Source organism: Parasteatoda tepidariorum, chromosome X1, assembly GCF_043381705.1.
Source record: "Parasteatoda tepidariorum isolate YZ-2023 chromosome X1, CAS_Ptep_4.0, whole genome shotgun sequence".
In the NCBI taxonomy this organism is placed as follows: Eukaryota; Metazoa; Arthropoda; class Arachnida; order Araneae; family Theridiidae; genus Parasteatoda; species Parasteatoda tepidariorum.
The window spans coordinates 47061857-47078572 of NC_092214.1; the positions used below are offsets into that span (position 1 = coordinate 47061857).

Genomic DNA, 16716 nt, shown 5'->3' on the forward strand with positions numbered 1-16716 from the left:
TAAATAAATAAAAATATAATTTTCTCTTATTTATTACAAACATTTATATAAATTGCATAATGAATTAATAGTTACTAGGATTACAAATACTGGGATAAAATTATACAGTAATAAAAGAAATACTAGGTTACTAATAGTAACCTAATATTTCTTTTATGAAATAATTTTTTTTTTATGAAATAATTTAAATGACAAAGGTCAAGTTATCTGGAATGTCAATTTATCCGAGGGTACTGCGTTTTTTAAATGAATCAAATATGACGTTTGCCAGTTCCACAATCAAGCCAATGATTTACAGAGGTTTCTGCACAGAAATCTGAAAGGGGTTTTCCATTTTGGTAGATGTTCATAATTGCAGGGGTGATTGTGAGCCCAAGTCAAAATTCCGGAAAATTTCTTCAGTTAAAAAAAAAAAAAAAACGGTTTAAATTGAAAAATTTTAAATAAGTTTTTTTTTTCTTTCCTTTTTCTCAATATTTCTTAGTTTACTTAAAATATATTTTAAATTTTACACATACCTATGATTACCTGGAGAAGTAATTAAAATTCACAAATATGTATTTCTTTCTTGAGTTTATGATTATAACAACTATTTACAGATAAAAAAAATTAATATTAATCATGAATATAAGCTTATAAAGTATCTCTCTGGCTTTCCCTTACAAACAAATAAAATAAACTGTGTTAAGGTCCACCTTTGAAAATTTGATTTCTGGAAACTTCTGTGATGAATGATTTTTTGAACCTTTTGCCTGGACCTTCCATCTCCGGAAACTTCCGGATCACTGTTAGCGAAAAATCTGAAAATCCGGATTTTTTCCGGAGCACAATCAGCCCTGTAATTGCGTTTAACGCTTCTTGTTTAAGACCAGTACGTAATGTGTTTTTTTGTAAGTTCATTGCTGAAAAGCCCCTTTCAACCGCTGCAGTACTCCCAGACAAAGAAAACATCAATTCCACCATACACAGTATGTTGTTGTATTTCTAGATTAGAGGGTCATTTTAGAAGTGAGGCGCTAGACTCTAGTAAGATAACAAAAATTGAATATGTATCACGAACATTAATGGGAAAATGGCAGTCCATGCGGACGTCGGATTCAAGAAATTCGCTGTCCGTGGGGAATATTTGACCGCCGAGGACGTGCGGTTTTTCAAGCCCTGATCTGTAATTTTATATCCAATTTTTTACTTTAAAAAAATCTTAATCCTTTATTAAATACCTGGCAAAAATGTAGCCTTATCTAAAACAACAAGATTGTCCAAGTCAATCACAACAACTTCTCCATCTTTAGTTACAACAATTCCATCAAGCGAAAAATCTACTAATAAAAAATACCACTGTGGATCTTCTTCCTGCAGGTTAAATGTAAAATATTAAAAATTGGGTGATTAAACTAAATATACTCGTTTTATTATTTATTCGAAAACTTTGAGAGTTATATATCAGAGGTTATACATAGAATGGATGTTTAAGAAATGTAAGAATATAATTTAATGAAAATACTTATAATGATTAGAAATAACAACATATTTAAATTAAATGTTTGTTTCAAAGCAAAATACAAGCAATTTATCTAATTTCAAATATTTATAAAATAAACTTACTTATGTCACGCAAAAGACAAGATAAATCATGCATTTTCTGAAAAATAAAAATTAATTAAAAGCTTTCTATCAATTAATAATATAGTAATTCAAAACGAAAATAAAACTGAAAGAAAAAGATGGTGAAAAATAAATAAAAATAAAATCTAAAAAACTAATACACAAAACAAATATTGAGGTTAGATTTGAAAATTGCTGTTCGATATATTTAAAAAATAAAAAAAAATACAGATAAAGGTAAATTACATACAAGTATTTAACAATCAATATTTAGCATTTGAAGCAACTTTAAAGAATATAAACTCCTTCTCAATCATAATAAATACATGCATGTATTAAACTAAATCTAGGTAACAAACATGCCTTGTAAAGAACTAATTGGAAAGCTATAATCATTCATTAGCAATTATATTCATGTATTGTTGCCAGCCAGATTTGAACCAATGACCTCTGGGGTCATAGTAAGATGCTCTAACCACCATAGAAAAGGATGTGGTGTAAATCTCAGTCCAGGGTGAGTTAGAAAGCTTTATAGATGCAGTGGCTGCCACACATTCCCCCTCCAGTGAACAAGAAGTCTGACTCCCTATCAACTGAGAGCATTTCATGAGTAATGTTGCCATCTGTCGAGGAGGGAGATAGTTGTGTTGCATGTTTGAGCATCTCTAGTCGCCACAGTGTTCTCCACTGTGTAAGAAAAAGATGTTTGTTGGCAGCCAGCAAAATTCAAACCAAAGATGTCTGTGATCAAAGTTGGTTGCTCTAACCACCATAGAAAAGGGTGCACACCCTAGTATAGGGTGAGTTAGGACATATACATAGCTGCCGCAGTGACCTTTACCTGAATAATTCCAATTCATTGTGTTACTCATTAATCATTATTAGCTGAAACTACACTAGGTCTAACACCTACTTTATTGTTTTTTATCAACTGGCTGGTCTCAAGCATTTCTTATTTGTGAGAGATAAAGACTTAAGTATTTAGAAGTGTTTTGTTGATTTTATTAATCTTTAAAAAAATGCTATAGCCAAAACCTCAATGATTTAAGTAAAACTCAACTCCTGTGAATTACTTTCATAAACTTACAACCAGGGATGGCAAGTTTCTTATACAGTAGAATATTGAGTGGAAAAAACCACCCAGCAAGAAATAGGTTTCTTCAATCCATTAGAAATGAAGAAACTCTTATAAAATAGCAATATTAAATTTAAAAAAATTAAGATTTAATAATTACAATCTAGTTTAAATAATAGTGCTAATTTCAAGTCATTTAATTAATCAAATGAATCATTTTTAAATAAATGAAAATAAGAAAGTAAAAATTGAAAAATACATTTTTCTATTAATTTCTTAAGAAATTAATACAACTGTTGTTTCTTTCAATATTTCACCAAAAGTATAGAAGAACTTTATAACTATATAAAGAACTTTTAAAATACGGTGCTCAATTTACACAGGGAAAAGTCCTATATTTGGAAAGTCCCATATCTTCAACAAAATAAGATTTTTCCACATAATGGGTCCTTAAGGTAAACAAAGATCAAAATAAAACATTATTCAATAAAAATAATAAATAGCCAATTTTATACAACAACGTTTTTTTACATGTTGAATGACACTTAATTAACTGAGAATGATAAAATATATGCTAAAAAAAATAATAAAAGTGAGCAGACTATAGTTTGACGTTTCTTTTTCATGAAAAGACAAGTTTTTCTTCTTTTTCCATTTGATGTAAAAAATTAGTAGTGCAAATAATTAGAGAGAAATAACATAAAAAATGAGTCTTGAATTTCAAAAGCAAATCAATTTGATTAAATAAAAGAAAAAATAATCTAAAACAAGAAACAAAATCCAATGGATTTTTTAATGAATGAATATTTGAAGTTTTATAATTTGAAGTTAAAAAAAAAGTGTCCGGTGGCATTCTTTTCAAACACTATTAATATTCAGCTACATTAATATTCATAATATGTTCTTTTCTGCTCTTCTCTTTTAGTGTGCATATTGAGACAATAAATGTCACCAATAAATAATTGTGCATATTGAGACAATAAATGTGCATATTGAGACAATAAATGTCACCGCTGACCATAAACTTCACTTCAATCCAAGCAAATCTACAACTACCTTCTTCACTACAAATAAGCATTTGTATAATTATCACCCAAAACTGGTCTTTGAGAGCCAGGAACTTATCTATGAGAAACATCCAAAATACTTAGGCTTTGTTCTTGACCCTGAATTTACCAGCAATAAGCATATTGAACATATTACCTTGAAAGCTAGAAAGCGTTTGAACATTTTGAAGTACATTGCTGGCAGAGACTGGGGTGCGGATGCGACCACTCTGAGAACTACCTTTCTGGCTCTCATAAGGCCTATTCTCGAATACGGTTCACCAATTTTCTGCTGTGCTTCTGAGACCAATCTAAATAAACTTGAACAGGTCCAACTTAGTGCTGCCCGTATTATCGCAAGTTTGAAACAGAGTTACCCAGCCAACATTGCACATTATGAAGCTAACCTTTTGCGTCTCCATACCAGAAGACAAGCCAGCCTGGTAAAATATTATAGCAAGCTCCTCAGCTTTGGACAACATAACAAGACTTCCGAATACCTCAGTAATTGGATTTTTTCCCAAAGGCTCAGGAAAAACAGTCCATTTAGCCAAATAGTTTTTCAAAACCTCCTTGTTGATAATGTAGAGCCGCACTCCCTTCACAGTTCTTTGAACCCTTCTGAAGATCTTCCAGAAGTTTTCTTCCATTTCAACCTTCCCGCTCCTGTCAATAAGAAGGAATTCCTGCCCGAACATCTGAAGCAACTGGCTCTCGAAATTATTCACTCTATTCCAAAACAAGACGCAAAAATTTTCACTGACGGCAGCAAAATCGATAGTCCTGCTGGTAGCGGAGTCTACATTGAGACTCCTGATGAAAAATTTTCTCTCTGCCAGCGTAACCCAGACTTCTGCTCCGTTTTCAGAAGTGAACTTCTGGCTATCAACAGGGGTCTGGAATTTGTTATGCAAAATGACCTTTATTTAAAAAACCTTTGGATATTCTCTGATAGCCGCAGCTCCCTGCAACATCTCAACAACCGGACCCAAATTGGCGTCAAAACCAGTATTTCCATCGTAAACAACCTAAAACTCTTGTCCCTCCAACATAATATTCACCTGCAGTGGGTTCCTTCTCACATTGGTATCTATGGTAATGATTTAGCTGACAGCCTAGCTAAAGAGGGTTGCAGCCAACCGCACCCTACCTCTTATGATCTTACCTATCTTGAACTTTACTCCCTGAAGAAATCCCAGCTTCTCAGAGACTGGTTGATTCCCCCCACCCACCATTGGTACAAGGGAAATAAGCCTGGAGCTTCTTTGACCCTTCCCTTTGAAAGGAGAGTCTGCACCACCATCTGCCGCCTAGCTACCGGCCATCTTAAAGGTTTACTATTTTCTGAGGGAACTAAAACCTACCCCCTCTGCCCTAAATGCCATCTACACCGGACTTCAGCCGATCACATCCTGAACTGTCTTGGTCTTCTCTGGGAAGACATTTACTCTACTCCTCTTTTGGTGTTTGATTTTCTTCAGGTCAACGGGTTCATAGATCTGGTCTGACTTCGTCAGACCAGAAGAGGATAAGCAACAACAACAACATAAATGTCACCAGTTAATATCAGGACAGAAAAGCAAGAAGAAATAAAAAAAAATAATTTACTAATTCTATTTTTTAATAGATTGCAAGTACAAAAAAAATTTAAGGGGAAAAGTTATTTGTTCATTTTGATTGTTAAAAAGTGTCTGGAAAATAGACATTTCCAGTAAACAGACATCCAGATACAGGACTTTGCATTGTATGTTCTATCTCTATACTACAAATCACATTCACAATTATAAAAAAGCATCGAATTTTTATAACTAAATGCTAAGTATGAGGCACATCCAGAAAAGAAGTTTCCCTAATTTATAAAAAAAAGAACTCATAATTTCAGGAATATATTTATTGGCAACAAGTACAGCAAATGTTTCAGCTATTTTTCAACATAGCAACCACCAGAATTTAGACACTTGTCATATCGTGGGATCAACTTTTGTATCCCTCTGTCATAGAACTTTGCCATCTGTGAATGGAACCAGCGTGTGACAGACGTCTTCAGCTCTTCGTCGTTTCCAAAACGTTCACCGGAGGACAGGAATTTCTTGAGGTGCAAGAAAACTTGAAAATTGCTGGGAGCAATACCAGGGCTGTAGAGTGGATGATCAAACAACTCCCAGCCAAATTCCGTCAAAACAGCTGCTGTGTGTCGTGCCGTATGTGAACAAGTATTGTCACGGAGGAGTGCAACACCTGCAGTAAGCATTCCACGACTCTTGTTTTGAATGGCACGTAACAATTTCCGCATTGTTTCACAGTAACGGTAGACGTCTGTCCATTCACAAGCGGCAGAGTTCTATGACAGAGGGATGGGGGTAATGCCTGCCGCCTCCATGTGGTGCCCCCTGGATACCCCTCACTGGGTAACTAAATGGTAGGCAAACACACATGATGAGTAATCAAAAAGCATTTGATACGGCATCATTCGTCGCGCTGGTGAACAAGGGATGCGTTCAGGAATTAGGCAGAGGTTCCTGTTCGAAAAGTCTTATACAGTCTCCAGTAGCATATGGTAAGCCCTCGGGTAAGGCCAGTGCTAATACTGCTGCTTTGCAGTCTACTTCGGAAGCTGGTGAGGCGTCCAAAGGTGCAGGCCCTTTCTATGTAGGAGTCTCTGGTCCCCAGAGGCACTCAGGGGACAGTGTGTCTGGTACCATTGGATTGTCCAAGAGTCGGAAAAAGAAGTTAAGGAAAATGAGGGCCATGGCGGCGTATGGAGGAGCTAAGAGACCTAGGTCTTCTGGTGCAACTTCATCTCCCAATGCGCTAACCCAAAAAGGAAAGAAGCCCAGGGAGGATGTTGTTCCTGGGAGGAAAGCCCAATCTAGCGGAGCAGAGCCGAGCTGGAGAGGGAGATCCAACCGGGGGCCTCCAATCTGGTGTCTCTTTTGCTTGTGCAACCGAGTCCACCAAGATCACTACAGTCCTGGAGGACTTTTCTCTGGACAAGCTTTCTTTGGAAGACTCTAATAACATCTTAAAAGAAATCTTAGAGTGGACTGACACCATTCCTGGTGGCGAAAGACTGCCTGAGATTTACAGCAACCACCTCCAAAGAGGAGCGCTGGTTTTACAATGTAATGAATTTACTGTAGGGTGGATCAAAGGCCACTTCAACAATAAAGCCTTGGGTAACCTCATGCTCAAGGTCATAGGTGCAAACGAGCCACCCAAGCCCGTGAAGGTTGCTTTCAAAACAAAGGAGCAATTCTCCAATCAGAGCACCTTTTTATGGCGTCTTCAGAGACTAAACCCAGGGTTGAAGTCTATGGGGTGGATGGTTCTGCAAAGTGCTGCAGGACCGGGCACCTCTAGATGGATCTTTGAGGTAGACCCTGAAGACGCTGAGGCAATTGTGAGGGCAAATTTTTGCGCACTAACTGGAGTGGATCGTGGTGTCTTTAAGATTATCCACGATCCTAACAGGAAAAAAGCAGTTGAGGATCCAACAACATCGGACCTCTCTGTAGAACCTGATGTTCAAGAGGACATGGAACAGGAGAATGAACCTTGGCCGGCCAATTCCCCTGATTCAAAGGTAAGTTCAATTGGGGCTCTTGATTTTTCAGAGCTTGGGTTGGACTCAGGGTCAGATGCAAAATTACAACCTGACTCACCAGCTTCTATGCTTGGTATAGATGAAGCAATGGGGCTGTTAAAGGAAGATTTTTCTTCTAAAGATAACCAGGATAGATAGCCATTCTGGTTTCACTCATACTGCTAACCAATGACTACAATCAAGGTTTGTCAAATTAATCTCCATCATAGCATTGCTGCTTCAAGCCTTATGGCCAAAAGGTTGAATGATGGAGAACTAGATATTGCTCTTATACAAGAGCCTTGGACCCGCAAGGGTAGAACAATGGGTCTCAATGTTAAAGGTTTTAATATCTTTTATGATACCTGTTGTGACCTTCCCAGAACCTGCATAGTGGCTAGGTCTAATCTAAATGCCCTTAATCTTGTTAACTTTCTTAACAGGGATTTAGTTGCTGTAAAGCTAAAATTCTATGACAATAAGACAATCTCTAGTTTTGTCATAGTTTCAGCCTATCTCCCATATGAGGAGAAGGAACCATTAGCTGACATAACTAGGGCCCTAATTGCCCACTGTAGTTCAAGCTGTAGATTCATCTTCGGCTGTGATGCAAATGCTCACCACACAGTGTGGGGTAGCAGTAATTGTAACCAGCGGGGGGATGTACTTATGGAACATATCTTACTTTTTAATTTATATGTCCATAATAAAGGCAATGAACCTACCTTTGTTACTTGTAACAGAAGGGAAGTCATTGACCTTACTTTATGTAACTCTAGTTCAGTAGATTATGTTACTGATTGGAAGGTATTTGGGGCAGTTACTGCTTCAGATCACCAACTAATTACTTTTTCTATTAAGGCCTCACAGGACTGAAGGTTGTAAGGAGGAACCCCAGAACAGGTGATTGGGGTTCCTTTAGAGCAGCTCTGGAGCGGAAGTTTGGGAGCTTCTCTGGTAAGTACAATAATGTTAATGATGTGGAGTGGACTGTTGACCAAGTGCAACAGATCATACTTGATTCGTATCATATTTCTTGTCAGGTTACGTCTACTAGCTCCCCAAGGCGAGTTCCTTGGTGGTCTTCAGAGCTTAGTAAATTACGTAAAAAATGTAGGAAGTTATTTAACAGAGCAAAGCAATCTAGAGAATGGCAGTCCTACAGAAACGCTCTAATTGCTTATAACAAGGCGATCAGAGCATCTAAACATCACTCATGGCAGACTTTCTGCAATGGCATAAACACAACTTCTGCTACCGCAAAGATTTCAAAAATTCTTACTAAAAACTTTCATTGCAGTTTAAATGCCATCCGTCTTACAAACGGAAGATACAGTGAATCAGGGGAAGAGGCTCTTGGAGAATTACTTGAAGCACACTTCCCTGGATCTCATCCTGTGGAGAATGAAAACCTACACAATATTACCACAACTACTTGTAGTAGGAATGACTGGGAAGCCGCCATAATGGTGGTCTCCTATGAGAAGGTTGTATGGGCCATAAAGTCGTTTAAGCCCTACAAGTCACCAGGCATGGACGACATCATACCAATGATGCTTATCCAAGGGGTGAATACACTGGCCCCTATTCTATGTAGGATTTTTCGATCCTGTATAGCATTTGGGTATATACCTCTCTCCTGGAGGAATACCAGGGTGATTTTCATACCAAAAGCAGGTAAGGAGAATTACTTTGAGATTAAATCATTCAGACCAATCAGCCTCACTTCCTGTCTGTTGAAAGCGATTGAAAAGCTAATCGACAGACACTTCAGAGACACTGTGCTCATAGAAAGGCCACTGTCCTACACACAGCATGCCTATCAACCAGGCAAGTCTACAGACACCGCTCTGTATGAGCTCTCCTACCTGCTTGAGAAATCTATCACAGATAAGGAGATGGCTCTCGCGGTTTTCATTGATATTGAAGGTGCGTTTGATAAAGTCCCTGTTGAGACTATCATCAATGCACTTAGGAACAGAGGCATAAACTCAATAATTACCAGATGGATAGCGAATTTGCTTTCCTCTAGGTATGTTTGTTCCTCTCTATTGGATGCAAGCATGAAAGTGCATGCAACTGCCGGATGCCCCCAGGGAGGGGTTTTGTCCCCTATCCTATGGTGTATGGTAATGGACTCCCTGTTAGTTCGGTTAACTGCTCTTGGCATTCCCTGTATCGGGTACGCTGATGACGGTGTTATTGTTGTCAGAGGCAAACATGGAAAAACTGTCTCTGATATCATGAATAATGCACTCCTAGAAGTAGCTAGGTGGTGTTTTAAATCAGGCTTATCTGTCAATCCATCCAAGATAAGTTATGTAGCCTTTACACGGAAAAGGCAACTTGATCTAGGTAATGTATACTACCTGGACCATAAATTGGAACTCACAGAGAAAGTCAAGTTTCTCGGGGTTTATTTTGACTCCAAACTAAATTGGGGTCTTCAACTTGAATACTGCACCAACAGGGCCAGAAAAATTTTCTGGTCTTGTAGAAATGCTATTGGTAGAACATGGGGATTGTCCCCCAAAATAGTCTACTGGATATACTCAATGATTATTAGTCCTATCATCACTTATGGCGCAATCGTCTGGTGGTCAAGGACTAGATTGAGCTCCGCAAGGTCTAATCTTAACAGACTACAAAGAATGGTCTGTGTAGCCCTGTCAGGCTGTCTCAGGACCACTCCTACAGCTGCTCTAGAGAGCTTACTTGGGCTTCTTCCATTGAACTTACGCATTGAAGTTGAAGCTCAGACAGGCGTAAAGCGTCTTATGTACCTTGGCCTATGGAAAGAGAATTCCAAACACTTGTCATGGGGACATCTTGTTTCACAAGTGAAGGATTTATCCTCTTTTATTATGCCTAGTGATTTTATGTCACTAAGATATGCTTTTCACAAGCCCTTCAAGATCCATTTTCCTACTAGAGATGAATGGTTCAATTCTCCTCGGTGGCTTAAAGGCAAATGCCTGATATGGTACACTGATGGGTCAAAGATTGGTGCCAAATCAGGAGCAGGAATTTACTGCTCCAATGATGGTACCAAACTTCACTTTCCCCTGGGAAATTATGCCACCGTTTTTCAGGCTGAGGTCTATGCCATTATCTTGTGCTGCAAGTTATGCATAGACAAAGGATATCAAAATACGACTATCCGCATCTGTTCTGACAGTCAGGCTGCTCTCCTATCACTGTCAAGGTGTAAATTCACCTCTTTGTTAGTGTGGGAATGCTTCTCGGTCCTCTGTGACCTGTCCACTCATAACAAGGTATCCCTGCATTGGGTACCAGGACATATGGGTATCGGTGGAAATGAGCTAGCTGACGAAGCAGCACGGGCTGGCTCTAATGCAATTTTCTGGGGCCCTGAACCTGCGCTGGGAATTTCTCCCTCCTCATTTAGGGCAACCATATTCAAGCTCTACGGCAAGATCGCCCATGAGCAGTGGCGCGCTGCTGACGGTCAAAGACAAGCTAAGGAGCTGAATCGAGACTGTCCTAGTGTACGTCAAAAGGAGCTCTTAAAGCTTAACAGAAACAGTATAAGGAAGATCATTGGTCTTCTTACTGGTCACTGTATCCTCAGAAGACACCTAAACATTATGGGAATTGAATCAAATTCTCTTTGTCGGGGATGTCATCTAGAAGAAGAGACATCACGACACATACTCTGTGATTGTGAGGTCTATTCTGCTCAAAGATTTGAGCATTTAGGGCAGCATTGCGTCAATGCCTGGGAACTGCAAGATGTTCCTGTAAGGTGCTTGCTGAACTTTATTTCAGCTATAGGGCTTTCTTGCTAATCACGACTAGGGTTTGGGTACAATAGACCTCTGGTCGATGTGCCCTGCTCGTCTGAGCTGCCCAACCTCTAAGTCTAAGTCTATGACAGAGGGATACAAAAGTTTATCCCACGATACGACAAGTGTCTCAATTCTGGTGGTGGCTATGTTGGAAAATAGCTGAAACATTGCTGTACGTGTTGCCAATAAATATATTCCTGAAAGTGTGAGTTCTTTTTTTTTTTATAAATTAGGGAAACTTACTTTCTAGATGTGCCTTGTATGAACACTTAAAAAAATCTTAAATAATATAAAGATATTTCTTAACAGTTATTTTTAATACATATTTTATTCTTACATACATAATCATAAAATTATAAGCTAATTATAATTTATAAAATAATTATTATAATTTATAATGAAATCATTTAGAAAATATAGATAACATATAAATTTGTTGCAATAACACTTAATTATATTTAAGCCTTGTCATTTCAAAGAGTGTGTTTATATATTTTCAAATGTATGACAGGACACAATCACAGGTACAATAGTTGACAGAATAATCTATTAGCTTAATTACAACTAATACTTAAATTATTATTATGCTTTCAAAAACTAACTGAGAATAAAACTACAAAATCACTTAACACAAAAAATCACCTCAAAATCCTGTACAAGCTGCAAAACCTGAATAGCTAAACCAGCCCTTGTATCAAATGACTCCGAAAGGAAAGATTTTAGGGGCTTCAGTCCTCCTTCCAGCACAACTGAACGTCCACAAGCACCAAGCAAATTTGGAATTGGCATAGTCATTTTTGTTTTAGCTTGTAACTGCACAAAAACAGAAAAATTAAAAATTTGCAAATACATTTCTTTAAACAAAATATTTTAACGAAGTCGTCGAGTATCAAAACTTGACAAATCCACCCAATCTTTAAGAAATAGTGAAACATTTCACTAAAACAATTGAAAAACAAGACTTTCTAATTATTCCAATAAATTTTCACAATCTGCACATATTTTTAGGTTCAAATGAATATTGTTAGGAGCATACAATAAAATATCCTTAGAATATTTCTTTCCCTTTAACTTATTTTTCATGAATGGAAAAATTGAGGTGATTTAAATGAAAAAATTAAGGTTTATTAAATAAAGATTTCAAATGGAAACTAGCTTTGATTTTAGTTGATTTCTCAAACCATAATAACACCTGTTTCCTATCAACATCTTATTGTTGATTTTTGTTTTGATAACATTATTGTTAGTTATGATAATACCTTGATATTTAAACTGGCTGACATCAAAAGTTTGTTCCTCAGCCATAAAAGGTAAAATTTTTATATCTGGGTCAATTATGACTATAAATTTGGTCTTTCCTTCATTAATTACTAACTTCAATTTTCTACAATAGCTTCAAGTTTAGTAACAGAAAGTTCTCACATTTTTCTTGCTTTAAAATTTATGAATTATTATTTGCATTATCAATTAATAAAATTGCAAATATATTTTTGAACTTAATAAACTACAATAATTCTTTATATGTATGGCATGTATTAAATAACCTTTGTATGTATTATGTAAGGACATGTATGACATAAACATGGCAAATTATCTAAATTTCAATTTATTTTATTTATTTCAATTTAATGATTTAAATTTAAAAAAAAAAAGGTACTGTATTTTTCGGCGAAAGCGCCGCTTCGTTGCAAGCGCCGCACCTCGATAAAAATGAAATTTTTAAAAAAAAAGTTATAGCAAGCGCCGCAATGGTGCTAAGCCGCGCATATCAGCATCCTTTTAGAAGAGACCTTTAAATTACCATTTAGAGTATCTGTATAATAAAAAATTTAATTTTTTTATGCATTTCATAAAGTAAAGTTTTAATTTCTAAATTATAATAAAAAATTTCTTTTTCAGCAAAAAAAGCAACAAAAAAAGTTTTCTCTTTCAGCAAAAAAAAAAGAAAAGAAAACAACAAAACTATATAAAATAAAGTTCCTACCAAAAAACAGAAGAACAGCAAAAAAATATTTATATGTTCAGTAGCTGAATTAAGGCTGAACTGATTTCAGAAATCCGTAAAACAATGTAATAAGAAAAAATAAAATAAAAATTTATTAAAAGAAAGATTTTAAAATGTATTACCGTTAAGAATGTGAGGAAAAACTAATACATAATAACGAAACAGCTAATAATAACGAAATAACTAATAACAAGAATAAGAAATAACTAAGCAGGCCCCAAAAAAATTCTGAAGGAATGAGCGAAGGGGAAATAAGTTTCACTTTCACAATCTTTGAGGGTGGAATTTTAGTGGGTAGAATGCCCTCTCCTTCAATGGAAATAACCCAATGTGACTCAACTTAGAAAGAGAGAAGAAAATGNAACTCTCCCACCACACCCTAAATTTTTCTCACATTCTTATCAGTGAGTGTACATTCCAATCAAGGTGACCTTGACTTCTAATCTTTTTCGTTTTTTCTTTTAAGAAATTTATATTGTTAAGACAAAAAAAATCAGCTATATTCTTTTTATTTTGAATTTTATTCTGTTGAAGTAACTTACTTTATTTTATCTTTTAAAAATAAAAACGAAGCCTGAAGAAAAAAATAATAATAAATCTGTATCAAAGGAAACATCTGTTTCTAAAGCAGTTTAAAATAAAGTGAGAAGTAAAAACACCTGCATTTCCAATGAACAAAATAAAGAAATGGAAGTTGGAAAAAACTGATCAATCAATCTTGACAGCTGTGCTTTACTGCCCCCGAATTTCCCTCCTCTGTTTGACCATAAATTGGCCACACCCAGTTGACATTGAAACTACCACATGGACAATAAAATGAATTTATCCCTTTTTGCGATTTTTTTTTCGATTCATTAATTTTTTTTATTTTGCCACTTTTTACTTTTTTCTTGTTAATTGTTGCTTGCTTGCTTTTTTTTAATCGTTATTAGTTTTTAGCTTGTTTTTTGTTGTTATTCATTGTTAGTTTCTTAGCATTTAGTTTAAAGAAAAAATTTTTGTAGTTCCCTGTTAGCTTTTTTTTTTTTCTTGCGAGGTAAGCGTCTTTTGTTAAAACAAAATGTTATCTAAAAGAAAAAACGAAACTATGATCTCGCTCCAAAGAAGAAATTATTATTTCTTCCTCATAGGATTCTGATTATTTCTTCTTGATTATATTATATAGATTATTATTTTGATTAGTAAAATTTCTCTTATAATGGGCCAGTTTTAAATTCACCCCATCATAATCTATGATCGAAACTTGACTAAATTTATTGGTTTTTCTGAAATTAACAGTGGAATTGAATTATAGTAATATTTGGGGGCCATATTGGAATTTCCGAAAGAGATCCGAAGTTCGGCATTTCGTCAGTCCCGTGAGTGTCGGATTTAGGGTCCTATTCTTCCTTTTCTGTTCGCTTAAATTACAATTGCTAAGGCGCTAAATAGATTTCTAGCTTGCGATTTTTCCTTAAGCTGGGGGTGGATGCAAGAATCATACCTTTTAAATTTTCTCCTTAAGCGATGTTTTTTTAAAATTATTATTTCGTTTATTTATTTTCTTACAGGCTGCTGCCGAAAGTTTGCTAAGAATTGGCGATCTTCTGCAGCAGATCGCGATACGGGCGAATATTTCGTCGACTTCGTTATTAATTTTTTTTAATAGTCTTTCTCTCAGAAAATTATTTCTTAAATAACTTTTCTTGACAAATTTTTTTGCTAGAAAAAATATTTCGTCGGAACATCGGAAGCGCCGCATGTAGGGAAAAAACAACTTTTTTTCGATAGCGCAGCGGCTCTTCCGCCGAAAAATATGGTACAAGAAAACTTAACAAAGCAGTTTTTCACGAGAAGTCGTTAAATATTGCAGAACTCATTTAAAGATAAATATAATGAGAGATAAGGAGAAAATCTTAACACAGCTTATTAAACATGAAAAAAGGTGGTCTACCTTTTTAAGCAATCATAAACCTGTTAATTATAATTTCAATGTTTTAAATACTTTTTTAGAGTTTCAAAACAAACCTTCATCACAACATATCCTGGCTGCATTATAAGACTCGTAAGAAGTTGAATTCTTTCCTCTCTACTAATATGACCATCAAAGTTTTCATCAAAACTTTTTTTGATTTCTTTCAGAAGTTTTTTACTTGAGCATACAGGAAGGCTGAAAAGAAAAATGCATGATAAACAAAAACTAAATTTTAACACATAAACACACAACTTTATAAGGAAATTTTTAAACAATATCTAGTAAATGAGTGATACAAATACTGCAAATATTTAATTTATCCATTTAGTAAGAAATATTCATTTGTATAGAAAGTTAAATCTGTGGAAAATTATTTCATCTTATTTTTTTTCTTTTAAAGATAGAAAATATTTATTATATATATATAAATAAATTTGTTTGTGAAAAAATTAAAATTTTAATTTTATATAAGCTAATTTTTTACACGACAACTAAATCACATATTTTAATAAGAATAAAGCTCATTCTTAGATTTAAATGTATCCATGATAATAATCATTCAAAGCTTTATTAAAAGATATAGATAGGACTCAAATACAACAATAGGACTCCAAAAGTAGTTCCAAAACTTAAAAAGACACAAATGCTCGATTTCTTTTTATTGCTGCTTTCAATATTGCCACTCAAAACTGCAAAAAAATCTCCCCATGTTTTCCCAGCATATTAGGAAAAACATGCAACTATAGTGTTCTTGTGTTGTTCTTAAAATAAAAATACTCTCTTTGTTCTAATCACTGGAAAGAATAAGGGGCAGTAACAATTCCCAATTCAACACTATTTGAAATAAAAATATTATGGTAACAAAATATTTATTGTTCGTATTTACATACCAAAAAGAATATACTATTATTATACCTAGAATATAGCAAGGCCTGAAAATACACAACACAAGTTAAGAGAATGAAAAAAATTACAAATTACCTCTAGACTACTAAAAAAATTAAAAACTCTGGTGAAATAAAATAAAATCTTGCTATCATAATAAAAATTTAATTTGAAAATTTAGTTTCAAAACAAAACTAACAATTTTTCTTTAATTCATATATTTGAGAATCAATTTAAACAACTTCTTACAGTTTTTTCAGTAATTCATTTCATTTTTTTCTTCTGTAACTGTTTAATTCGCAATACCACTTTTCGTTTGCAAGAAATCTTTTTCAAGGGCAATATCACTATTCATAAACATCTGTGAAAATATTTTTGCTACAACATTAAAGGAAGAATGTGAAGCAACAAGCTTCAATGCCCATAACCAGGGCCGTCTTAATGGCAAGCAGGGCCCCCGGGCAACGAAATGTTTTGGGTCCCTATTACATTTCATACTGTTTAAAATAGAACTAAAAAACTTCACATGCATAAAATTAAGCATTTTTAAGATATGCAATAATTTTAACAAAGTTAAACACATTTTTATAGCCCCAATAACTCAATGCACATAAAATAAAGCATTTTTAAACTAGGCATAATTTTTCTTAAAAAAATGAGATGCTAACAAATTGCAATCCTCAAATAGTAAGTAATTTTCAAAACGAAGAAGCTAATTAAAATAAGTAAATTAAAAAGCATAGGGGTATAAAAA

The 16716-nt window shown here is 34.9% G+C and overlaps 2 protein-coding genes across 5 annotated transcripts in view; one reads left to right on the plus strand and one right to left on the minus strand.

Moving 5' to 3' along the window:
- Nucleotides 1-16716, minus strand: part of LOC107448564 (divergent protein kinase domain 2A) — a 60530-nt gene that overhangs the window by 16078 nt on the left and 27736 nt on the right. For 2 of the 4 annotated variants that reach the window (XM_043048707.2, XM_016063812.3), the window contains 3 exons: nucleotides 15131-15272; nucleotides 11761-11931; nucleotides 1221-1353 (listed from right to left, as the gene is read on the minus strand). In XM_043048707.2, the coding sequence (XP_042904641.1) occupies nucleotides 1221-1353; nucleotides 11761-11931; nucleotides 15131-15272 (446 nt within the window). Of the gene's footprint in view, nucleotides 1-1220; nucleotides 1354-1605; nucleotides 1643-11760; nucleotides 11932-15130; nucleotides 15273-16716 lie in introns of all 4 variants that reach the window. The other 2 variants (XM_071187677.1, XM_016063814.3) reach the window with 1 other exon arrangement.
- On the plus strand, nucleotides 2219-5234 carry LOC139427079 (uncharacterized). Its single transcript, XM_071187705.1, has 2 exons — nucleotides 2219-2296; nucleotides 3678-5234. Exons 1-2 carry the CDS (start codon nucleotides 2219-2221, stop codon nucleotides 5232-5234), a joined length of 1635 nt encoding a protein of 544 aa, XP_071043806.1.